This window comes from Microtus oregoni, unplaced genomic scaffold, assembly GCF_018167655.1.
Source record: "Microtus oregoni isolate MIOR12 unplaced genomic scaffold, Mior012 000038F_ref0000394, whole genome shotgun sequence".
Lineage (NCBI taxonomy): Eukaryota > Metazoa > Chordata > Mammalia > Rodentia > Cricetidae > Microtus > Microtus oregoni.
Window position 1 is genome coordinate 7,173,503 of NW_024543097.1, and position 25,805 is coordinate 7,199,307.

Here is a 25,805-nt window from a genome sequence, read left to right on the forward strand (position 1 = left end):
TCTCTCTCTCTCTCTCTCTCTCTCTCTCTCACACACACACACACACACACACACACACACACACACACACGCCACCTGATGAAACAGTGTACAGAGTATGTGGCAGATGGTAATTCTCCAAAGAGATAAAAAATGAAATGAAGTTGTTGTTTTACTAAAGTGTAAGACACTAAGAGCATGGCTCACAATCTCATGGTCAGAAAATGTCTACGTGCCTTTGTTCTTTGTGAACCCATCAGGTATCTGTAATGACATTGCATACGTGGGGCAAAGCAGGGATATGCAAGGAGGGATGGAATGTAAATGAGCTACCAATGGCAGAACCAGAAGAGGACTGGGGTCATACCTGAGAACAGGCGGGAATTGACTGCCTTCTGTCATAAAGTCTGAGTGAGGCAAGACTACCCGTACCTAGAAGGGGTAAAGAGAAATAACATCCTTTGCCATTGAATAACTGAGAATGGGTTATTGGTACAGGACTCAGAGAGACTCTGGACCCACATTTGACATAGCCAACAATAAGAGCTCTGATGAGTAAGGGCAACATCCTAACGTGGTACCAGGAGCAATATTGTTTCGGTTCCTCGTATAAAACTTGATGATCTATAAGTTCTGTCAAGTCTGACTTGACAGAAGGGATTCCCCTAAACTTACAGATTCTTCTAAACAGATCTTTCTGGTGACTTGTGGGAGGGCTGGAATACTGAAGGGAACATCACTGGGTAGAGTTGCCTGAGAAGGGCCAGCACTCTACTGGGATCATTCACCATGCAAAAGGAAAGAGAGAGGATATTTCAGAGAGTGAGTTTTAAAAATTAGAATAATTTGTAAAAGTAATTAAATTTAGAAATGTGTGATTCAATAAGATGGATTGCAATGCTCTCTGTTCTTGAGATTATAAAATCTGAAATACTCTCTTTGTGATATCATCATTGTGGAAAGCATCCAATTTTATACCAGGAACAGAGACAGCATTCCTCATATATGGTGGGATGTGGTCCTTACTCATCAGAGCTCTCATTAGTGGCAGTGGCAAGTGAGGGTCCATAGTCCCTCTGACTGCATCCATAGTCCCTTCTCAAATATTCAGTGGCAAAGAATTTTTTTTATTTATCTATTTATTTATTTATCCCTTCCAGGTAGTGGTAGATAATAATTGTTGGCAATGGTTTCACTATAGACATTACTGGGCAGTTTATTAGCAAGTCCCTAACTTAATTAGATAGTCCTAGGATTCAGAGAGTCAGTGACCACTGATCTCTACATATATGCACACACACAAACACAAAAGAACATGGACACACCCAAACACACACGGACACATGGGACAACAGGGACAACACACACACACACAAAGGAAATCTGTGCCCAATTCTATTTGTAACTCTGCCCAAGTTTGTACAAGGGATGAAACTTCACTGTTCTTATCTTGGCAGCTTTGTGATCGGGTCATGGCAGCAGTGTGGAGAAAGGATCGTATTCCATTCCACACTTATTTTGGGCTGCAGGTGTCGGAATGTATATTCTGTCTCTGCTGACCTGGAGTATATTGTCAAATCAATCCTCAAAAGACTTGAACTTGATGCCACACTCGCGATTTTTTGGTTACAATGTACTCCTGAAAATCAGAACAGAGTATATTGAAAATTTCTGCGACTAGGGAATTTTACTCACTCAGCTCAGAGGTCAAAAACAGGTGCAAAAGCAGCAACCTCCCAGGAACGCTTTTCACTGCAGGAAGAGCACATTGCTGTATTACAAGCTACACTTGGAAAAATGCCTTTGCTAAGTAGGGAATACACATGCAAGGCTGAGACCGGGTCTCGAGACTCATTTCCCTCATCCAGGAATGATTATGGAAAGCACAGATATCAAAGTAATTTGGTTCAATATTAAATGCAAGTCTACATTAGAAATGTTTATAATTCCCCACACAACTCCTGTCTTGCTCCTGTAGCAAGCCCGCCCTTCCTGCTTTTAAAATTAACATATGATTACACCCCCCCTAAGGCCTCCTGACACCCTGCTCAGAGACTCATTCCATAGGACTGCAGGAATGGCCCTGCTTGTCCACCCAGTTTGATTTTCTATTACTTTTTTTTCTTGAGTGAAAAAATACCTTAAAATCTGAGAATGTACCATAATTTCCTGCAGAAAAAAAACCCATTCTTCTAATCATCTATTTTTATGTTATAAACATTTGCATATATGCATAGATTTTGTTCAAATGTGTCACCTTTTCAAGACTGTCCTGGCCTTCTCTGCCCACTCTCTACCACATCACACCCCTCCTCTCTATTTATTTGGTAAAATTCTTAGGGAATACTTGTATTAATTGATTATGTACTTATGCAACATATTATACATGAATCAGTGAAGAAAGAGTATATCTTTGTATTTCTAAAATAATAGCACATTTTGTGAATGTTAAACTATAATTTAAATCCAAGAAATTATGAGCCTTTCAAACATGAATTTTTGAGAGATAATTAAAATGAGAGATAGCTTGATAGGAAAAATAAAGACAGATGCTCAGTGGACATATATAATACATATAAATGGATTTCAATCTTTCCTATCAGTGAAAAACTGCTGTGAATTCACTAGTGATCCCCATTGTCAACAAAAGAAATCTCCTGAAGCTGTACAGTGACCCAACTCAGAACTCCCCAAAGCGTTGCACCCTTGAATCCATACTATAATCCTTTGTGCTATTAGGTAAGAATTCATCGAGCAGTGACTTCAGCAGTAGCATTTCACGACAAGCAGGATGTGTCTCACTGACAAGCCGGGTGTGCCTCCTTATCCCTCTACTGTAGGAAGGAGACTCCTGAGAGAGTGGTAAATGCTGCAGGTGAGAAGAATGCAGTGACAGAGAAGACACAAGAAGCAGAGACCCACTTGTTCGTACACTCAAGAGTCCATGTTTGTTTTGTACAATTTGATATTTACTTTTGTTTGATCACATCTTATTATATTGTATTATACCTTAAAAGCATCTCTAGAAGCACAATTTAATCAAACATTTCTTAAAATTTAGTATGGGAAAGGCAAAGTTAAAGAGCTGATCATTGCCAGCATGAAGAAACAGACCTTGTCTTTAGAACCAAAGACTAAAAATAATAAATGGCTTTGATAATGCTAAAAAAAATGAAGAACAAAGAAGGAAGTGCCAGAGAAACAAAATATTGAAGATATAATTTCAAGCAGATTTTCAAACAAGTTCCGTTTAGATTCCCCTGTGTGATACGGTGAAACTGGAGGAAAGAGTAAAGCTATGGAAGCATTGGGTCACAGCTTCCCAGTGATGGATAAAATCCACAGATGCCCTGCAGGAAGATGGCTTTCTGTGCTGGTACCACAGGGGAAGATGGATTGAGTTGTCTACCACTGTACCTGCAGCATTTTTATCAGCTGGTACATGAATCAATAAACCTCCTGGGTAAAATCTCTGCACTTAGGTAGCCTTTCAATATTTTTATGAGCAAGGGTCAGCAAAGACTTCTGCAGCTGTCTCATCCTACTTTCCAGGACACGGCTTCCATATCTCCACTCTGCCCCAGTCCTTCAACCCCCCATGTCACACTCCCTTCCCGTGTCCTCTTGATCAAGTCTTTTCTGCCTTGGCACCTGTCCCTAGAACTTGTTTTAGTTTTGAAATTCTGAAGGGGATTCTAGGACTCCTTTTTCTTATTTCCAGGATAGCATCATCAGTCCTGATTTGTTGAAAGTTGAATAGACTAGCCTATGAGTGTTTCTATGCTTCTACAACCTCAACACTTGCATCAATGCAAGATGTAAAACAGAAGAACAGAATTACAAATTACTTTTGTAATTCTACAGTTTTGTCTTGTATAGCAAGATGTCCTACCATACAAAAAAATTTACTATGTCAATACAGTAGTTTTACATTGGAATATCTTTTCTCATTGCATACACCATGAATAGAATCTCTCAGTCAATAGTATGCTCTAGAATGGAGGAGGGGCACTCAGGTTTGGAGAGATAGCTCAGTGGTTAAGATTACTTACTACTCTTGCAGAAGATCTGAATTTATTTCCCAGCACCCAAAATGACAACAACCTGTAATTCCAGTTCTAGGGGATCCAGCACGCTCTTCTGACCCCCATGGTCACCAGGTATCCATGTAGAGCCTGAATATTCATGTAGGTAAAACATGCCTGTGTTTGAAAATAAAATAAATATGAAATTAACATTCATATAAGATAAGCAGTCTATCACTCAATACAATGATAAGAGATTATGGGCGTGTCCATTTCTCTGTCTTTTCAATTCTCCACAATACATGTGGTTTAGAATTGATTTTATTGTAGGTGTAGGGACAAGACCTGTACCTATGAGCTTATGGGGGCCGTTCTTATTAAGAAACACCACATGTACACATCTATTTAATGTTCTCTTGCTAGGAAAAGATGCTGTGATCAAGGCAATTCAAATAAATCATTTAATTGGGGGGCTTTTTATCAGTTTCGGAGTGTGAGATGTTTTCTTTCTTTTTTCATTGTGGTAGGAAGCCGACAGGCATGGTATTGCAGCAGTAGCTGAGAGTTTGACATCCAGTTCCAGAGGTAGCAGGAAAGAGGAGCTCTAAACTTGGCACAGACTTTTATAGCACAGAGCCTACTCCTAGCAACTCACTTATTCCAACATACATATGTACACACATGCAGAGAGAGAGAGAGAGAGAGAGAGAGAGAGAGAGAGAGAGAGAGAGACTCACATACATCTAAAAAACCAAAAACATGAAAAAGAAAAATATGTGTTTTTTGACTCTCCCTTGTGCTTAGCATCTGATGGAAATGAGTTACCTTAACCTTTGCATGCCGCCACCTTTTCTGACTAAATTCATTGATCCTGTTATATTTGCACATGTAATTGCACACATATTTTACATTGGGAGTTAGAACTTTTTGCATATAGATCTTAGCAACAAGGGGCATATATGTCTGCCCTTGGGAAGATTTTGGCTGCCCCAGGGCATTTGGGGAGATGCTGGAGAAAAGCTAACTTACGTCACTGAAGGATCTTATTTTATACCCCATTTCAAATGCGCTCTTGCTCTATCTCTGTCTCTCTCTCTTTGTGTGTGTGTGTGTCTCTTTAACACACACACACACACACACACACACACAATACCTCAGCAATGCCCTGTATTTTCACAAGAACCAAATCATACTGTGTTTCATATTTTAATACATATAATTTGAAAATATTTTAAAAGAATATTCAGGCTTGTGTTTACATTCGTGAACTTTAATTAATTAATTTATTTTAAAAAAGAAAACATAGTATCTTTTTTCATTATACTTACTAATTCGAGTTCCCACTCCATCCCCCTCCCATTACCTCCACATAACCCCCACCCCACCCCTACCTACCCTTCTGAGAGGGTAGAGCACATTGCTTTGGGGAAGGTCCAAGGCCCTCCCTACTCTATCTAGGCTGAACAAGATATTCCTCCAAAGAGAATAGGTTCCCAAAAAGACAAGCAGTAGGGTAAATATTGGTGCCACTACCAGTGGCCCCTCAGACTGCCCCAGCCATGGAACAATCAACCACATTCAGAGGGACTAGTTTGGTCCTATGCTTGTTTCTTCCCAGTCTGTCTAGAGTTGGTGAACTCCCATTAGCTCAGGTAGACTGTTTCAGTGGGTGAATCCATCATGGTCTTGACCTCACTGCTCATATCCTCATTCCTTCCATTATTCAACTGGACTTTGGGAGATCAGTTCAGTGCTCTGATGCAGGTCTCTGCCTCTGCCTCCATTAATTGCTAGATGAAGGCTCTATGCTGACATTTAAGATAATCATCAGTCTGACTACAGGGCAAGTCAAGATTGGGACTCATGTCCTTTATTGCCCAGGGTCCTAGGTGGTTCTCCTTTTGGATTCCTGGGAATTTATCTAGAGTCAGGTTTCTGCTAACCCTAAATGGCTCCCTCAATCTTTTTGCTCTCATCTCGACCATCCCATTTTCTCAAGTTCTCCTCCACTCCTTTCCTTCTCTTCTCTGACCCTCTCCTCTCCCCCACTCCTATATTCCCAATTTTGCCAGGTGATATTGTTTATTTTGACATTCTAGGTGAACCTATATGTTTTTCTTAGGGTTTACCTTGTTACTTAACTTCTCTAAGATCATGAACTATAGGCTTAATATCCTTTGTCTATGACTGTATCCACTCATGAGTGAGTACATACCATGTTTATCTTTTGGGGTCTCGGATACCTCACTCAAGATGGTGCTTTCTAGTTCTATCCATTTGCAGGCAAAATTCAAGATATCATTGTTTTTCACTGCTGAGTGGTACTCTAATGTGTAAAATGCAACATTTTCTTTATCCATTCTTCAGTTGAAGAGTATCTAGTTTTTTTTCAGGTTCTGACTATAAGAAATAATTCTTCTATGAATATAGTTGAACACATGGCTTTGTAGTATGATTGCGCATCTTTCAGGTAGATGCCCAAGAGTGCTTTTGCTGAGTCCTGAGGTAGGTTGATTCCCAATTTTCTGAGAAACCACCATGCTGATTTCCAAAGTGGTTGAACAAGTTTGCATTCCCACCAACAATAGATGAGTGTTCCCCTTACTCCACATGCTCTCAAGCATAGGCTATCATTGGTGCTTTTGACCTTGGCCATTCTGACAGGTATAAGATCATATCTCAGAGTTGTTTTAGTTTGCATTTCCCCGGTGGCTAAGGATGTTGAACATTTTCCTAAGTGTCTTTTGGCCATTTGAGATTCTTCTATTGAGAATTATCTATTTAGTTTTGAACCCCCCCCCTTTTTTTATTTGGGGTATTTGAAATTTTGATGTCTAAATTGTTGAGTTCTTTATACGTTTTGGAGATCAGTTTATTGTCTGATGTGGGGTTGGTGAAGATCTCTTCCCATTTAGTATGCTGCCTTTTTGTTTTTTGACTGTGTCCTTTGCTTTACAGACGCTTTGCAGTTTCAGGCGGTCCCATTTGTTTATTGTTGCTCTCAGTGTCTGTGTTAAGGGGTTATATTTAGGAAGTGGTCTTTTGTACCCATGCATTGGAGACTACTTCCCACTTTCTTTCCTATTTGGTTCATTGTGTTTAGGTTTAAAAGGAGGTCTTTAAAACATTTGGACGTGAGTTTTATACATGGGAATAGATATGGATCTATTTTCATTCTTCTACATGTTGATATCCAGTTATATATGCACCATTTGTTGAAAATACTTTCTTTTTTATTGTATAATATTTGCTTCTTTGTCAAAAATCAGATGTTCATAAACTTAATATACAAGTCTTTGATTCAAATCTCTTGGTCAACCTCTCTGTTTTTATGTCAGTATCAAGCATTTTTCATACTGTAGTTCTATAATAGAACTTGGTGTAAGAGATGGTGATGCCTCTGGAAGTTCCTTTATTATACAAGATTGTTTTGCCTATTATGGGATTTTTTGATTTTACATATGAAGTTGCTAATTGTTCTTTCAAATCTGTGAAGAATTGTGTTGGTATTTTGATGTGGATTGCATTGAATTTATAGATTGTTTTGGTAGGATTGCCATTTTTTCTATGTTGATCCTATCTATCCAAGATCATAGGAGATATTCACATTTCCTGGTATCTTCTTCAATTTCTTTTTTCAAAGACTTTAAGTTCTTGTTTAATAGGTTTTTCAATTTTTTTTGCTTAGTGTTACCCCATGATACTTTATGTTATTTGTGGCTATTGTGAAAGGTGATGTTTTTCTGATTTCTTTCTCAGCCCCTATATTATTTGTATAGAAGAGGTCTACCTATTTTTTAAGTTGATCTTATATCCTTCCACATTATTGAAGGTATTTATCAGCTGTAGGAGTTGAGTCTTTGGGGTTGCTTATATATACTATCATATCATCTGCTAATAACAAAAGTTTAACTTCTTCCTTTCCAACTTGAAGCCCCTTCATCTCCTTTTGTTTTCTGTTGAAATAGGAGCAGCGGGGCTGTGTCCTGCTACCCAGCCGCCCGCATGGCTAGCTTTACCTGAAATAATTACATGGAAACTGTATTCATTTAAACACTGCTTGGCCCATTAGTTCCAGCCTCTTATTGGCTAGCTCTTACATATTAATCTAACCCATTTCTAATAATCTGTGTAGCCCATGAGGTGGCTTACCAGGGAAGATCTTAAGCTGTGTCTGTCTGGAGTGGGAGAATCATGGCTACTCTCCGACTCAGCTTCTTTCTCCCAGCATTCTGTTCTGTTTACTCCGCCTACCTAATTTTATGTCCTATTAAAGGGCCAAGGCAGTCTCTTTATTTAACCAATGAAATTAACACAAGCCAGAAGACTCTCCCCCATCAGTTGTTTTATTGCTATAGGCAGAACTTCAAGAACTACTATATTGAAGAGATATGGAGAGATTAGACAGCCTTGTTTTGTTCCTGATTTTAGTGGCATAGCTTTGAGGTTCTCTCCATTTAATTTGATGTTGTCTGTCGGCTTGTTGTATAATAATTTTATTATGTTTAGATATATCCCTTGTATCCCTGATCTCTCCAAGACCTTTATCAGTAAGTACTTTTGGATTTTGTCAAATGCTTTCTCAGCACCTAATAACATGATCATATGTTTATTTTTTTTTAGTTTATTTATGTGATAGATTACATAGATAGATTTTCGTATGATGAACCACCCCTGCATTTCTGGGTTAAAGCCAACTTGATCATGGTGGATGATTTGAGTATTTAGCTTCCATGTTCATGTTTGAGATTGGTCTGTAATGCTCTTTATTGTTTGAGTTTTTGTGTGGTTTTGGTATCAGGGTAACTGCAGCCTCATAAAAAGAGCTTGGCAATGTTCCCTTTGTTTCTATTATGTGGAACAGTTTGAGGAGTATAGGTATTAGCTCTTCTTGGAAGCCCTTCTCAAATTCTGATCTAAAACCATCCAGCCCTGGAATTTCTTTGGTTGGGAGGTTTTTGATGACAGCATCTATTTTTTTTTTGTTAAAGTTTATGGGTCTATTTAATTTGTTCACCTGGTCTTGATTTAATTTTAGTCTATGGTAGCTATCTAGAAAATATTCCATTTCTTCCATGTTTTTGAATTTTGTGGAGTACAGGTTTTTATGGTGTGAAAATTCTCTGAATTTTCTCAGTGTCTGTTGTTACTTCCCCCTTTTCATTTTTGATTTTGTTAATTTGGATGTTCTCTTTCTGTCTTTTGATTGGCTTGAAGAAGGGTTTGTCTACCTTGTTGATTTTCTCAGAGGACCAGCTCATTGTCTCATTGATTCTTTGTATTCTTTTATTTGTTTCTATTTTGTTGATTTCAGCCTTCAATTTGATTATTTTCTGTCTTCTGCTCCCCCTGGGTACTTCTGCTTCTTCTTGTTCTAGAGCTTTCAGGCATGATGTTAAGTCACTGATGTGAGCTTTCTCCACTTTCTTTACGTGGGAAGTTAATGTTATGAACTTTCCTCTTAGCATTGCTGTTATAGTGTCCCATAGGTTTGTGTACATTGTGTCTTCATTTTCTAAAAAGCCTTTAATCTCATTCTTTATTTTTTTCTTTGACTCAGGGGGTGGTTCAATAGTTCACTGTTCAATTTCCATGAGTTTGTAGACTCTCAGGGAGTAGTGCTGTTAATTCTAACATTAAATCATGGTGATCTGATAAGATATAGGGGGTTACTCCATATTTTTTTTTGTATCTGTGGAGGTTTGCTTTGCTAACTAGCATGTAGTCAGTTTTGGGGAAAGTTCTGTGAGGTGCTGAGTAGAAGGTATACTCTTTTATGTTTGGAAAGAATGTTCAATAGATGTCTGTTAAGTCCATTTGAGTCATGACATCTGTTAGTTCTCTTTTTTCTTTGTTAAGTTTCCATCTGGTTGAGCTGACCATTCTCAAGAGTGGAGTGTTGAAGTTTCATACTATTAGTGTGTGGGGTCTGATGTTCAATTTAAGTTTTATTAAATTCTTTTATATATGTGGGTGCTCTTGTATTAAGCGGCATAGATGTTCAGGATTGAGACTTCATCTTGATGGACTGTTCTTGTTATGAGTATAAAGTAAAGTGTCCTTCTCCATCTCTTCTGATTGACTCTAGTTTGAAATCTGTTTTGATAGATATTGGGATAGTGACACCTGCTTATTTCTTAGGTCCATTTGATTGGAAAACCTTTTTCCAACCATTTACCTTGAGGTAATGTCTGTCTCTGAAGTTGAGGTATGTTTCTTGTATAGAGTATAAGGCTGGATCCTTTTTTCATATCTATTCTTTTAGCCTGTGTCTTTTTATAGGTGAATTTGAGACCATTGATATTAAGAGGTATTAATTACTAGTAGTTGTTAATTCCTATTATTTTTCAGTAGTAGAGTTTGTGTGTTTTCCTTCTTTGGGTTTTGCTGGCTGGTGGGAACTTATCCATTGCCTGTGGGTGCTGTTAGCTTCCTTGGGTTGGAGTTTTCCTTCTGGTTCTTTCCTTAGGGCTGGATTTGTTGATACGTATTGTTTAAATCTGGTTTTGTCATGGAATATCTTGTTTATGGTGATTTGCTGTGTATAGTACTCTGGTCTTGCATCCGTGGTCTCTTAGAGTTTACAGCACCTCTGCTCAGGATCTTCTGCTTGTCATGGTTTTCATCGAAAACTCGGGTCTAATTCTGATAGGTCTATCTTTGTGTGTTACTTGATCTTTTTCTTATGCAGCTATTTATATTCTTTCTTTATTATGTATGTTTTGCATTTTGATTATTATATGGCAAGGGGACTTTTTTGATCCAGTCTATTTGGTGTTCTGTACTTATTGTACTCTCATAGGCATATCTCTCTTTAGGTTTGGAGAGTTTCATTCTATTGTTTAGTTAAATATATTTTCTGTGCCTTTGAGCTGGAGTTCTTCTCCTTCACCCCTATTACTCTTAGGTTTGGTCTTGTATGTTGTCCCAAATTCCATGGATGTTTTGTGTTAAGAATTTGTTGGATTTAATGTTTTTTTGACCAATGAATTAAATTCCTTTATAGTATCTTCAATACCTGAGATTCTCTCTTCAATCTCTTGTATTCTATTGGTTATGCATGCCTCTGTAGTTCCTATTTATTTACCCAGATTCATATCCAGAATTACCTTGGTTTGTGTTTTCTTTTTGCCTCTGTTTCATTCTTCTAGTCTTGAACTTTTTGCTTCACCTGTTTGTTTTTTTTTTCTTGGTATTCTTGGGTATTTTTTTAGGGATTTATTAATTTCTTCCAATTTTTTCTTTGTCTTTTTCTCCATTTCTCATGAGAGTTATTCATTTCCTCTTTAAATGTTTCCATCATGTTCATAAAGTTACATTTAAAGTTGTTTTCTTCTGCTTCTTCTGGGTTAAGATGATCAAGTCTTCTTCTTGTGTGACCACTGGGTTCTGGTGTTATGTTGCTTTTTATGTTGTTGGATGAATTCTTGCATTGGTGCCTACCCATCTCTTCCTTCAAATGAGGCTGGCAGAGTCTTCGTATCTTGGTTCAATCCTTGCAGTGGCTGTCTTTGTCTTGGGATTTTTCTTGGTCTGGTCTGTGCTGTCAATGTATATGTCTCAGGGAGCCACTGAGGTCTCTCTAACCTTGCCCTCTTGGTTTTCTCTCTTGGTGCTCTCTCTTGGTCCCCTTGGTGTTGTAGACAGCTCTTGCTCCTCCCTCTGTAACATAGCAAGCTGTGTTTCAGAGTTCTGCTAAGGTTTCAGGAGGGTAGGTGAGTATGGAAGTAATCTGGGGCTAGTAGCTTGAGGGGTCTGGTGGATGGGGTTTGGTATTGGGGTAGCCTACCTCCAGGAAGCTGTCCTAATGTGGGGCTAGAGAAGCCAAGGAAGTTGGGGGAGGGCCTCAGAATTTCATCCCACTATGGAGGTCTTAGAGAGTGGGGTGTCCTATCATATAGCTGTTCACTCATCTCTTGTTCCCCTCAGTATTGTAGCAAGCTGTATTTCAGAGTTCCACCTAAGTTGCAGGAGGATAGGCGAGTTTGGGGGCAGGATGAAGATAGTAGCTTGCAGAGTCTGGTGGATAGGGGTGGATATTCCATGAACTTTAATTTTAAAACTTCTGAAAAGATTGTTTGTTTTTATTGTTAAATATCAGCTTGTGATACTTATAAAGAAATGGCAGTACAACATCCCAGTTGTGTTTTAAATTAAAAGAGAAGTATATTAAAGTTATGTGGGGAGTTCTTCAGCCACAGGCAAAAAAACTCAATAGTCATTCTCATCCTAGACCAAGGCTTTGATCCATGGTAGCCTGCTAACCCATAAAAAATGGTCAGAGAAAAGGAAGAAATTGTTTTATGTTTTGTTTAAACATTTTAGATAAATGTATTTCTTATTGTTTGGTGTTCAATACCAAACTCTAAAAGTGTAAATGGCAAGCGCATGAATGAGGAAACGGTCACCTCAAAGAAAGGAATCTGTTTATTTTCTCTCTAGCTGTGAAATACGACTGTCATAGAGCAATTTTCAGCTATGCTAATGGAAAGGAAAGTCTTTGCTGACTTTAATGGGAATGTCTTCAGTCCATATAATCCACTGTGCCTGAAGCATTTTCTAGAGCTCCCTGTTAGTGCTGGCCACTGCCTCTGTACAAATGAAAATTTCCTATCCCACTTAAAATAAAAAGAAGCTCACTATTAAAAACCAAATACCTTTATTCTTTTGACATTTCTTTTTGTAATTTGACTAAAATATAATTACATCACTTCTCGTGTTTTTTTCCTCTCTCCCACCTCCTGTGTGCAACACCTCCTCCCTTCCCTTCCAAACCACAGCCTCACTTCTTTAGCCATTATTGTTATGTATGCAAACAAAGGAATAAACATACACATGTCATTTGCTGTTTCTATCCAGTGTTGCTTGCATGTACATGTTTCTAAGACTGCTCCTTGGTATGGGATAGCCAGTCATAAGGACTGTCCCTGGGGAAGAATTTCAGCAGTTGCTAACTGCCTATTGCTCTTCATCTAAGGGTGAGTCTGTCAAGACTTTCCCATCGACACTGGTATGTCAACTGTTATTAGAATTGTCTGTGTCTTGTTTAGACAGTCATGCTGTGGAGATTGAGGGATGCCACTCCATTTTACACAAGAAGACATCCTCTAACAGCATACTTTCTGGTCCTCTGGCTCTTAGAATCTCTCTTTCCCGTCTTCCATAATGTTTCCTGAATCTTGGGTATGGACATTGTGTTGTTGATATATAAACTAAGGCTAGGCACCAACCTGTCACTTGTCCTCCACATTTTGACTAGTTGTGGCTTCCTGTGATCATCTCCTGCAACTTTGAAATGATGTTTCCTCGATATAGGGTGAGATCTACACTTATCAGTGGGGATAAAGATTAGTATCTAGAATGCAGTTAGGATCCAAGCTGGTTTAGGAAAGTGGCAGTAGATATATTTTCCTACTCTACTCACAGCTTGACTTTATTCACACATTCATCCAATTTGTTTATTTACAGTGGGGTGTTTTCTGAGCACCCTAACTAACCAAGCACGATGCTAAAAGCACACAGAAAAGATGTGTCTCCATGATAAAACACAGGCTGAGGAAGAGGCCATTATGAGTCAGTGGGTGAACGCTACCAAGGGAATACAAAGAATATTCAAGGTCAACTCACATAAAGATGATGAAAGTGTAGTTTCATAGCTGATATATCGCCCCACACCCCAGAAAAGCTAGTTGCTCCTGATCATTGGCAAGTACCGTTTCTTTAACTGGATTTAATGTACACTTTTTGAAAGCCACAGCTTTGAAAATATTTGCTAATAACTTCAATGGAAAAATTCAAAGATTCATCGCCAATTACTCAGTACCTTAAAAATCCCACTTTAATGATATAGCACAAAAAACCCTGCCTCATTCCTCATATTCTTGAAGAATTTAATCAGTGTTACATGGGTCAATGACAACAGTTTTCTCCTTATTGTGTTTTTAAAGGGTCTTAACACATCTAGACAGTTTGCATTTTGAAGTCTCCCTTTTCATACAGTGTAACATATAACCTTGAACTCAGCTCAGGCTTAAAAGGAATGTGCTATTTTGGTAAATTAATCAGAAGCACTCTAGAAGATCTAATTTAAAAAGTACACATTAGCTGTTTATCTCATAGTACAAATTTCTAATCAATCAAAGTAAATAATTGAGTAGACTCAAATATTATGATGAAGCCTAGCCATTTAAGTGTATTACTAAAGCAAACAAACTTCAATTAAACACACACCTCTCATAATAAAATATATATGTACAAATATGTGTATTTATAAACACACACACACACATATATATATATATATAAATGTACACATGGTTCAAAGAAAAACATGAATGATTTTTTTAAACAACTTGTCTTGTTTTCTTGAAAACAGTGGCAACAAGTTGGCTACTTCAAGTGGTGATTCCACAGTTAAATTATGGGACCTTTCAAAAGGCGAATGCATGCTGACATTCGATGGACACAACCACGCAGTATGGTCCTGCACTTGGCACTCTAGTGGTGACTTTGTGGCCTCTGCCTCACTGGATATGACGAGTAAAATCTGGGATGTCAATAGGTAAGAACTACTTTTAAATATTATTGATCTATATTGATATACATTTGCATGAATAAAGTGTGTTGTTTTCCTCAATGCTGCCACTGGGAAACATTACAAGAAACTGTTCATTGCTAAGATTACAGAGAATGGTATAAATAATCTTTATGAAATCCATTTCTAACTCTATTGGTCTTTGTTGATACAAAAATTCCTTTCTGAGTGTCGAGAACAAGATCAAGCCTGTGTTAAAAGATTAGGGCTGCGTCAACTGGAAGCCATTCATTAGAAGTGGATAGAAATGAATATTTATTTATTTTAAGTAGCAATTTTGCTCTGCTTAGCACAGGGTTGCTGTATCTCTGCACGGTGGAAGTTTTTTGGCAGTCGTGAATATTATGGAATTGGCTTATGCTCAATTTTTATTGATACGTTGGTATGTTTTCCCAAACCAATAATTTTTAGTAACTCACAAAATGTAAGATATTCCAGATGTGAGCGTTTTATAATTATGTTAATTCAAAATGGACGCCCATATCATTTGTAATACCAATAACAGCATTATAATACGTTAAATAGACAAGTGAGTTGCAGAAAGAGCATATTAGGATATCATAAAATATCTTAAGTTTTTCAGCTTAGGTGTTATCTGCCAGGCTTTGAGCCTTGTTTGTTGTTGAAACTATGTCCAGGTTCCAGATTGTGGGTGATGCCTCCTAGAATGTTAGGCACATTATTTTATTATTATATTCAATATAGCTTATTTTAGAAGAGAATTATGGAGCCACCATAAAGACTGAGACTTAGAACTAAGTCTTAGATATGCAGTTGGTCCCTTAATAACTGCCCTCCATAGTTTTCTGAGTTATGAGTGGCATCTCGAGAACAGAGGACAATTGGGTGGCTTAAGACTGTTATCAAGATTCATGGGAAGCTTTGGTCAAAGGTTATTTTAAGTTCCACATTTAAATGATTTCCCAAGGCTATGCTCAGATCCTTTCTCTCCACGCTGTGCTTGTTTCCTTGATGCAACCACAGGCTCTGGAAAAGTTGCTAACTGATATGTCCAGCTCCACCCAGAGCCAGTGCATGCAGCAGATTGTGAGTCTTATGATGGAGAGACCTTCCTTCTTACTATCCCTTTCACCATCACACACCTGCTGTCTTTACCGCAACAATACTGTTCTCATCACAGCAGCAGAATCCACTGACAAGTTTCTTTCTACAGCAGCAGCCTCACTGGGACATCATACAGAGAGGAAGACCTCAGCTAGCAGATATTGCTTCTCCGTGGTCTGTGTTCCCTGTCTTCTCAGAATATAACCACTAGGCAGAGATATACATCACCAGTATAGAAATGCTATCTCCTCTGAGGAATGACTTTGGCCCCTTCAACTGCGGGAACCTACTTCTTCAATTCTTGGGTTTTGGTGAATGCTATGCAGTTCAGCATCATTTCTACCATATTTCCTTTGTCATTCTGGTGCTTAGGTTGATGAGTTTTCCCTGATGGAGTTTGTCTCTTCCTTCGCACTCTTTTCTTCTCGTTAGTTAGCAAACAACTTACATAGTTTTCAGTCCTATCTGGTAATCTTTGATCATTAAGGTAATAGTAGCAGCTTCTCGCCCTTATTAGACCCTGACAGATTCAAACATAGGAAAATAAATAACATAATCCATCTGAGATTATGCCTGTCCTGTGGTAAGGAAGCATGGCTCTGAGTGATGCATTTCTACCCCCTTCTTTCTAAACAGGGGCAGTTGTTTTCTTAGTGGGGCATAATTTTTGTAATAATCAACTTGATGCAAAATTCCAATTATTTTATGTTTCTATATAATATGATCAGGTATCGTTAATATTTACAATACTGAGTCATTGGAATTTCAGTACAATTATCTAATTTTAAGTTTTTATCAAGTTTGACTTAAAGACTGTAGTGAATTCAAAATATATCTTAAAATCTATTAACCATTCAGAATGTGCAAACCCAGCTATGATTAGAAACTTATTCCCAATGAACCCCACTCCTCTTAGAACAATTTCAAACACTGTGATTTGACAACCTTCCCTTTGAATCTGACATAAACACTGTCATCTCATTGATGTCCAGTAGATACTGACATAGAAGATCAAAACTACTCTCAATTAATGTCAAAATCCTCTAATTTAAATTGTCTATCAATACCAGGATGATCTCAATCAAATTCATCACCAATGGCAAAAACTGATACTGACTTTGAAGATGAAATATTGCCCACAGGGACAAGTGAAGGGAGACACTGATTACCTCTGAGGGGCTGTTGATAGGTCTTTCAGAGATATAATCAAAACATCAGGTTCGACTTTGTAATTACCCAGGGATCAGAGTAATATAGATCATGTCTAAACTATGAGAGTCTTACTTTAAAGTCCCACAGGTTGCTTGAAATGGCTTAGTGACTTCAGGGGAGAGGTTACTTTTCTTGATAATTTGGATGTTGACAGAAGCTGTGTCTTGTTGTGTTTCTTAGTCTTCTATGGATGTCGTGTGGTTCTTAAGGACAGAATATTTTGAACTGATATATGTCATTGTCATTTACTTTTCTGTTTGGGAAGAATAACCAATGTAAATTTCCAAATAAAACTTAATACGTGCTAAACAACATTAAGATTTTTCAATCACTATCTATGGTACTGAGTATTGTTAAAATATCACTCTATAGAAGTTCATTATCACATTTTGGTGATCTTCTCAAGGATCACACATATGAATGGATAGACGTATGTGTTTCAGTTAGAAATCATTATTTCCTACTTCAGTTTTAAAGTATGTCCTTTATTATCAAACACTAAGCACTCATGCACACTTGAAACACACATACACACATGCACACATGTGCACAAGTACATACATATTCATACACAATACATGCACACATGATGCACACATGTGCACACACACAAACACACATGAACAGACATACACATTACAGACTCACATGCACAATTTATCCTGAACACAGAGTGTTTTGCACGTGACTTTTTATTTACACCAATGAATAAAGGTTGAATTCCCATGAAGTGTGTACAGCAGAGTTTTCATCTTCCATATCCATACTCAAGTTGTGTTACAATTTGCTATTTTATACTACACAAATCTATGAAGTGATTAAAACTGGGTAGGAGTATTAAAAATGATCTCAGTCACCTCTACAAATAATTTATGTTTCTTTTCAGAGGAATTTACACAAAGCACTAATGAATAAGTGTTCAGGAGATTACTTAACAGTATTGGGCTGTTGTGACATAAGGAGTCTTTCAGGCTCAATCACTGTCCTCCGCGAGATTATAAAGCATTTCAAGTTGTAGGGATTTGGAAGCAATCATAGAATTTGCAATGCATCTGCTCTCTGTGTTACTGCATCAGGTATTCTGGGAGAGTCCTGGCTATTTTGTTCCAAGGTAACTGTATTTGGCTAAGTAACCTCATCACATTTTCACCTCGGTGTTTGGAAGGCAGACCATGCGCCTGTTCCACTTGTAGCTGGAAGGAAAGGGGTTGGAAACAGCCAAAATGTTGCTGAGTGTAGCTGCTTCTGCTCCTTCAGCAAGACAGCACAAGGGCAGGAATTCAGCCATTCATATAAAGAATAGAAAGGGACAGAGGGACTTGTAAAATTCAACAGCTTCTCCCTCCCAAATGATGGGAAATAAATGTAATGGCCTCAATTCTCTGCGTATTGTTTCAGATGTCCTTGAAATTCTGTGGAGAAGGAAAACAAAGCAAGGTTAGGAATCACATTCACGTTGTGGTTTTCACTGTATTTTATTACTAGGAAGCAAATTTACCAGAAACCTGGGTTCATGAGAAAATCATGTTGACAAAGAAACCATGAGCCTACAGTTAGTAACTCATTCATTCTGAAATAGTCCTTGAGGCCCTAAATGTGTCTTTTAGTCACAAGGAGAAGGTAGAGCACAGCTCCTACTGCAGATTCAACCACAGGGAAGCGTGGACAAGGAAAACCCACTGTGAAACAAAGTCAGAACACATACAAACATGCGATCAAAACCAAAGCAAACCCGAAAACCGCAAACCAAACAATCAAACTGGAGTGGGAAAAGCATTCGTCTTGTGAGCATGCCATGGCTCATGCAGGGTGAGCATGCCATGGGTCATGTAGGGAACTTTCCTCAGTGCCTTGGAGAAGTTCCTTGGTTTGATTTGTAGAACTTTAATACAATCCAAAACACAGAAGGTTTGTGTTTCCCACTCTGTTTCTCTCTGTTGCCATTTGTACAGCTGCTAGCCCTTCCTTGCCCCATCATAGTGCATTCAGTCTGTGGTAGAAGCAGACAGCAGAAAATGTTTTCCCTAGTTGACCAGCCTAAGTAACCACTCTGACCTCATTGGACAGCTTTAGTACCATCCACAGACCATGGATTATAGAATACATGCAGTGGCTGATTGTGATTTGAGGTTGTCTCCACTTCTAGGCTGGGAAAACATCAGCAAATCCTTTTTATGTGGAGAAAAATGTGGCATCATGTTTTGGTAGGCAGAAAGGTAGTGGGGGTGTTACATTTGTTTCACATTCATTAGAAACTTGACCATCGGAGTGTTGTCTCTCAGCTTTGCTGTTTTGCAAGTGTGGCTGCACCAGTAACTTCTATATAGTACAACAACAGGTAAACTGGTAGGCATCCTTTTTCTTTCTAGATCTGTAGGATAGCCAATGGCCACACTAGCCAGCTGTTTTCCTTTTTCAAAAGGAGAGTGCCACTCTCTACCTTCTTGGATTGCAAACTCAGGAAGAGGGGAGATGCTAAGTTATTACTGTCATTTTATCCCAGCCTCTTTGCTGGGGTACTTGCTCCCACTGGTTCAATACAGGCCTCCTTTGAATATTTTCTAGGTGATGTATTCTCCCTCATGATTTACTTCTAAGGCAGCAGGGATAAATCTTGCAGTATTTGCCACCGTTTAGATGGGGTTGCTTTGTGAAACTTCTGTGCTGGCAGTCAAACCCCCTTTCCTCATGTTATGTCCATATATGTTTCTTTTTTTTTTTTTTCGGTTTTTCGAGACAGGGTTTCTCTGTGGTTTTGGAGCCTGTCCTGGAACTAGCGCTTGTAGACCAGGCTGGTCTCGAACTCACAGAGATCCGCCTGCCTCTGCCTCCCGAGTGCTGGGATTAAAGGCGTGCGCCACCACCGCCCGGCTATGTTTCAATACATATATGCCAGAGCCTATGAAATAGTAATTATCAGCAGATATACCTATAAGTATATTAATTGGTTTGCATAAGTTATAATGCTGTAAGAGTGGTTGTAAATTGTTTAAAAAGTATAGTTATTATTCATTTAGCTCTGTTAGTAGAACTATGATTTAATAATGAGGAATTAAAAAAACACTGAGATTTAAAGTTTGTGTAGCCATAACTTTATTCATGGGAGGATTTAAAGAGTCAGTTTTAATGAATTTAGGTAGATATCAAAATATAAATAGCATCTTCTATATGGATAGTGCTCTAGTTTCCTTCCTTCCTTTCTTCCTTTCTATATTAAATATGTGTTTTCCTTATTTAAATATGGTTTTGTGCATGTGTATATGCACAGACATAATTACCTATATGTGCACCATGTACAAACATGCACCTGTGGATGAAGTCGGGCTGTTGGAGCTGGGGTCACTGGCAATTATGAGCCGTCTAATAGAGGCAAAGAGCAGTGAGCACACTTAGGTACTGAGCTATCTCTCCAACTTCGCAGGATTATTATTTGCTTATAGATCCCACAAACAGGCAGTCATGCCCTTATCTAATGTAGTGTTCTAATCACTACAGCAGTGTCATGGTTTGAATGCGACTGTCCCCATGAATGCATCGTCACCAGGAAGTGGAACTAGTTGAGAAGTTTAGAAGTGTGGCCGTGTTGCAGTAAGTCTGGTCTTGGAGGAAGGGTACCACTGCATGTGAATATTGAGGTATCAAACGCCCGTGTGAAAACCTGTCTCTCTCTTTCTGTCTCTTGCTTGTGGTTCAGAGCTCTTAACTGCTTCTCCAGTGCTATGTCTGCCTGCTGTCATGCTCCCCATCATGAGGATCACAGGCTAGCCCCTGAAACCCCTGAAGCAAGGCCCCAATTAAACGTTTCTCCTCTCAGTTGCCTTGATCAATGTGTCTCTTCACAGAAATAGAGCAGAGACTCAGAGAAGTAGTAAAAAAAAAGTAGATGATATTGTATTGGAAAGAAGGAAATATACCAAATGTTAGAGATGAAGGAAAACATGGGAGATGATCAGACATTTTGGTCATGGGAAATGATTGTATTTTCAAGGGGTAATCCTTACTGTAGAGCTGACTGATATTTGGAAAGACTCGATAAACTGAGACTAGTCAAGCTCTTCTGATTTTTTTTTCTATGGTGATGTCAAAAAATTCACGTGACTACTGAAAGGCGACTGTGACAGCAGTAAGTTAACAGACAGTTAAGACCCTTGTGTGTATGTGCGTATTGCAAAAGGCCGCACAACCCATCTAATGTTGTTTAGCATTATTTTCAATTAAATGGAAGACACCTGGTGGTTTTAAGCACAAGGTTCGATCTGTTTTATATATTAATAGACGGCTATGGTGACTTGTGAAATTAGAGTCTGGAGAGGAAGAGTAAAAACACAGAAGTGGAAACGCCTGTTTAAAATGCACTGCCAAATCCAGGCAAAAGATGGAAAAGGCTTGATCCAAGCTGGGGTCAGTGACAGTAGGAAGAACTCCTTGTATCCCGAGTAAATACGAAGAGAAAACCAACAGGAGTCTTTCAACTATTATTATTGTGAGAGACAGAAAACAAATGACCTGTTACACATTTTGATGACTAAAAAGCAAAAGGTTCATTCTCTTTATGCTGGCACAATTTGAAACTAAGTATAAGGGGGCAATGCCCTCTGATTTGTTTCTCTAACATTTCTAGGGAAGAGAATTGAATGTTCCTTCTGTCCACTGCCATCGCTTCCTCCTGAATTTAATAATTCATCAGTCAAACAAAACCTTGGGCTGGATGAGAGGAGAGAAACAGAAGGAATTAGTTAAATGTAGGAAAAGGAAATGTGAACCATTAAGAATGTGGTCCAGTGAGTTATTTCTTGTTGGTGAAATGTAGTATTAGTTTCTTCTGGACAAATAATGTACTAAATGAACTTCAAAATAAGAGAAAATTCTTAATTTCAGAACATTTCCTTGTTAAAAAGTAATAAAACTGGGGCTTGATATTTATAATATAAAATATTCCATTAGTATACTTCATGTTCATTGTGACTCACTCACAATGTTGCCTGTGCTGGTAAAAAAGGACATATTATACAATATTAGTGATTTCAAGACATAATAATGTAGGAAGAAGTATTAAGACTCAAGGGCACAGATTATTTATGCATTAATACTTCTGTTGTGAAGGTCTCCAATCTGCCTTGTTATACTTGAAAAAGCACCCAGGGCATATATTAACTGATTGCTAAAGTAATACTTACAGCATTATTATGCTATATTAAAAGAAATGGTTAGGTACCTCTTGTGATTAATAATAAGTCCTGTTCTACCCAATAATGATTTGGCTTTTCTGTTTGCAAATGAATAGTGTCTTCTCGGAATATGGGTCTGAAGAGTTATCTAAATGTGGAGCATAAACAGAACATGAAAATATTTTGACTTTAATTTCTTTCTCCAAAAGAGAACACATTGCATGATTGAAGAAATATCTTTTTTATGAGGAAAATATTAAAGCCAAGGTTCATACTTTATTTAGAAATTTTTAGTATTATTTAAAAATTTAGCAGTTCTTTCATAACTAATATGGCTTTGTCTGGATTTGTGAAGAATGCCTACAGCAAATGCCCATTGCAATAAACTTGATGCAAAAGTTCTTTTATATCAGTATGAATGAATCAATAAGAGGATATATTTCATGAGTTCTTTGAAATTTAATCCTTTACACAATATTTCATATAAATGAGCTGTATATTTCCAATGTAACTTCTATTAAATGAGATCTACTTTCTCCTTGTTATCCTATATACCAAATAAACTAGATATTAAAAAAATTGTGAGAATAAATGAGATTAAAGATATCCTAAGTTAGTAAAATATTTCATATTATATTTTTACTTTATTACTACCAATCAAAACAAATAATATTTTAAATCAAATATACCATTCTTATTAAAAGTTGACTTAATAGAAGAAATTTTATTTTCCTCATTGCTAATAAATAAAAATATTTAATATATTTCCTCACTAGTATCTTCCGATGTGAAGTTATAGTAGTCACAGATAGCATAATATAAAAGATAAGAATCACATTTTTAATGGTTTAAGTTTACATATGCATTTGAAAATTTGAGTTGCAGAATTTTATTATCTATTCCTATTACTTTAAATGAAGTAATATTAAACACTCAAATTAATCTTAAAATGATCTATAAATATTTTTCTATTTTAAATAGATAATAAAAAATATTTTTTACTTCTTTATAATTTGTCTGAGCTCCAAAACACAAAAAGTTTAAAACCATTCACCCAAGTAAACAAGCACTGAGTGTTACAATATCTCACAAATGCTACTTAAGGATTTTTAAAGCAATTCTCATCAAAAAGAAGTGCTAATATTCAATTCAATTGTTGATGCATTGACTTTGATGTCCATATCCATCAAATCAAAATGTAAGAAACAAATTGTTGTACAAATAGCAAGAATTAATCTTTTGGAATGAATGGATCATGGATGTCTTCATTGTTTGTTATGGAAGTTCTCTTTGTGTCCCAGGGAATGTAAATACTTAGAGCACTAGGAAACATCATGTAACAATTGCTTAAATTATGTTATTTTCACATTGCCTGACTTGGGTTGTGAACATCTCAATTTCTACAAAAATGCAGAGCTTAGTAACTTTTCGTGATGAAAAGGAGAATTCAAGAAAGTGGAAGGAAAATCCTTTGTCTGAGCTTGGTCATCCAGGCCACCAAGAAAACAATGCCCTGTGGAAACAATACCTCTAGCAGAATTTTCCCTTTGAGAAAAGTCATCTATGCAGATTTCCCCTATATTTTCTTGTGTTGTTTACCAGACCACATTATATAAGTACTAAAAACTTCTTTCTTAGATATTTATTCTTCATTAAATAATTTAACATGTGTCCCCTGTGTTTCTATCCCTGGAAACTCTATGTCCATACCCCTGGAGCTGAGATTACATTCAGAACTTAATGTCAAGTATCTTACATGACTCTAATATTACACAGCTCAACACAGTAGCTGGTATCCACGCTATACACACTATTAGACAAACTCCTACTCTGTCACTGTTCTGAAGCTCAATTTCTTGTCTCTATCAGAAAGGAAGACCAATCAGAGTAAGGTTTCCTGCATTGGTAGTGAGCTTGCTTCCCTAGCTCCTACAAAAACCATGCAAGCTCAGGAGCACACACCAGTGAGGTGGACAATTAAAATGCCAGACTTTCCTGTCTTTCTGTACATTGCTTTTTTTCACTGGAGATTCACTTTCTCCAGCTACTGGACACTTATCACATAAACATCCAACTAAATGTCTTCATATAAGGGTGGGTTTTCCTATGATCTCACTATGGTTTGGGATAATTATATGAGTTGGTGATTGAGAAAGAAATTGTTGAACGTTATAATATCATGTTACCAAAAATCAATCTAAAACACACCAGAAATACCGGCTAGACATAACTATGCCACATGAGCTGTGGCCTAGTCACTTATGATTAAAGTATTTTCCCTGTGTAAAACAAAGAGAATATCTAAATTATGTCATTTCTTACATATGCAGGTGAGCTCAGAAATCTTAAGATTCATATTTTTTATTTATTAAAAATAATACTGTTAATGTTGAAGATGCAGGATGAATTAAGCATGGATGCTTGTATGTTATTATCTTAGCATATGTCTAAGTGGCACTTCTAACCCATAAATTCAAAACTTACTGTTAGCAATTAATGGGGATCTATTTGCAATTGATGGAGATCTATTTGTCTATCTGTCTGCCTGCCTGCCTGCCTGCCTGTCTGTCTATGAGGCCATATCTATTCAAACAACCACAGTATCTAAATATGCATTTATTTGCATAAGTGCTTCAGTGTGTATACTTGTGTTTGCAAATGTGTGGAGGACAGAAGTCAGTGCCAGGAGTCAGCCTCACTTATTCTACACTCTGTGTTTTTGAGAGGAAGTCTCTCCCTGAACCTCCAGATCACTGTGTCAGCTGAGCAGGTAGCCCTGTCTCCTCCCATCTCTCTATCCCCAGTGCTGGGATTATAGGTGTGTACATTCACAGCACTTCTGTGTGGGTGCTAGGAATCATGACTTAGACTTTAAGCTTGCACAACAAGCGCTTGCCAATGGAACCATCTTGAAGCTCCTAAATATATATTTAAATATAAAACATTTTAATATAGAATCCTTATATAAAAGTCATTACTACGATGAAAAAGTAGACATTTAAAATTATTTTTCTGATTTACTTCTCCCAGATAGCTGACAAGTTTATAATAACATCTAATGAGTTCTGTCTTAGAGGTGACCTATAATTTATTTCATTGCCTACTTTCTAGTTACGTGACAAATTAAATATACTTTTTAGAAAACTGTTATTACAAATATTTTCAAAATAAATGGAAGTTTACTATTTTACATATATGAATTAATGTATCAAAGGCATATGAAAACAGTAATAATAAATTATGTCTGTAGTCCCAAAATGCTATGTGCTTAATACAACTCATATAAATATTCTTTTATTTAACAAATTTGTGCTGTTTATATGTGCAATCACACTTTGTTCTTGCTTTAATTTTCTAGTAAGTCACTTCTAGACTCACCTTAGAATATAGGGAATAGTGACATTTCTTAACAGTAATTTGTCTCTTCATTATCTTTTTTATTATGGTTTTCATTATCTCCATTCACGTATCTTCCCCCACAAACTAAACTCCTTAGCTCCCAAACAGAAGCAGACTTTCTTCCTCCTTCTAAAATAACATTAGGATTAATCCCATTAAGCTAATAGCCCTGTTTACCTGGGTCACCACAAACATGCCAGCCATTGTATTCTAGAAATTGTCCACATATTCACCAGTCAAACTTCACCTCTCATTCACCGCTGATTGTCTTTTCACTGCGGCCTTTGGAACACAATGCCTTTCATCAGCAAAATGTTCTCTATCCCCAACCTCTTCAATGAACTATTTATCTTCTTGTTTAAG

General features: G+C 37.4%; 1 protein-coding gene across 1 annotated transcript in view; it reads left to right on the forward strand.

Annotated features, from left to right (window-relative positions):
- Positions 1 to 25,805, forward strand: part of Spag16 (sperm associated antigen 16) — an 899,292-nt gene that overhangs the window by 432,155 nt on the left and 441,332 nt on the right. Inside the window, exon 12 of the mRNA XM_041631902.1 lies at positions 14,380 to 14,565. Within this exon, the coding sequence (XP_041487836.1) occupies positions 14,380 to 14,565 (186 nt within the window). The remainder of the gene's footprint in view (positions 1 to 14,379; positions 14,566 to 25,805) is intronic.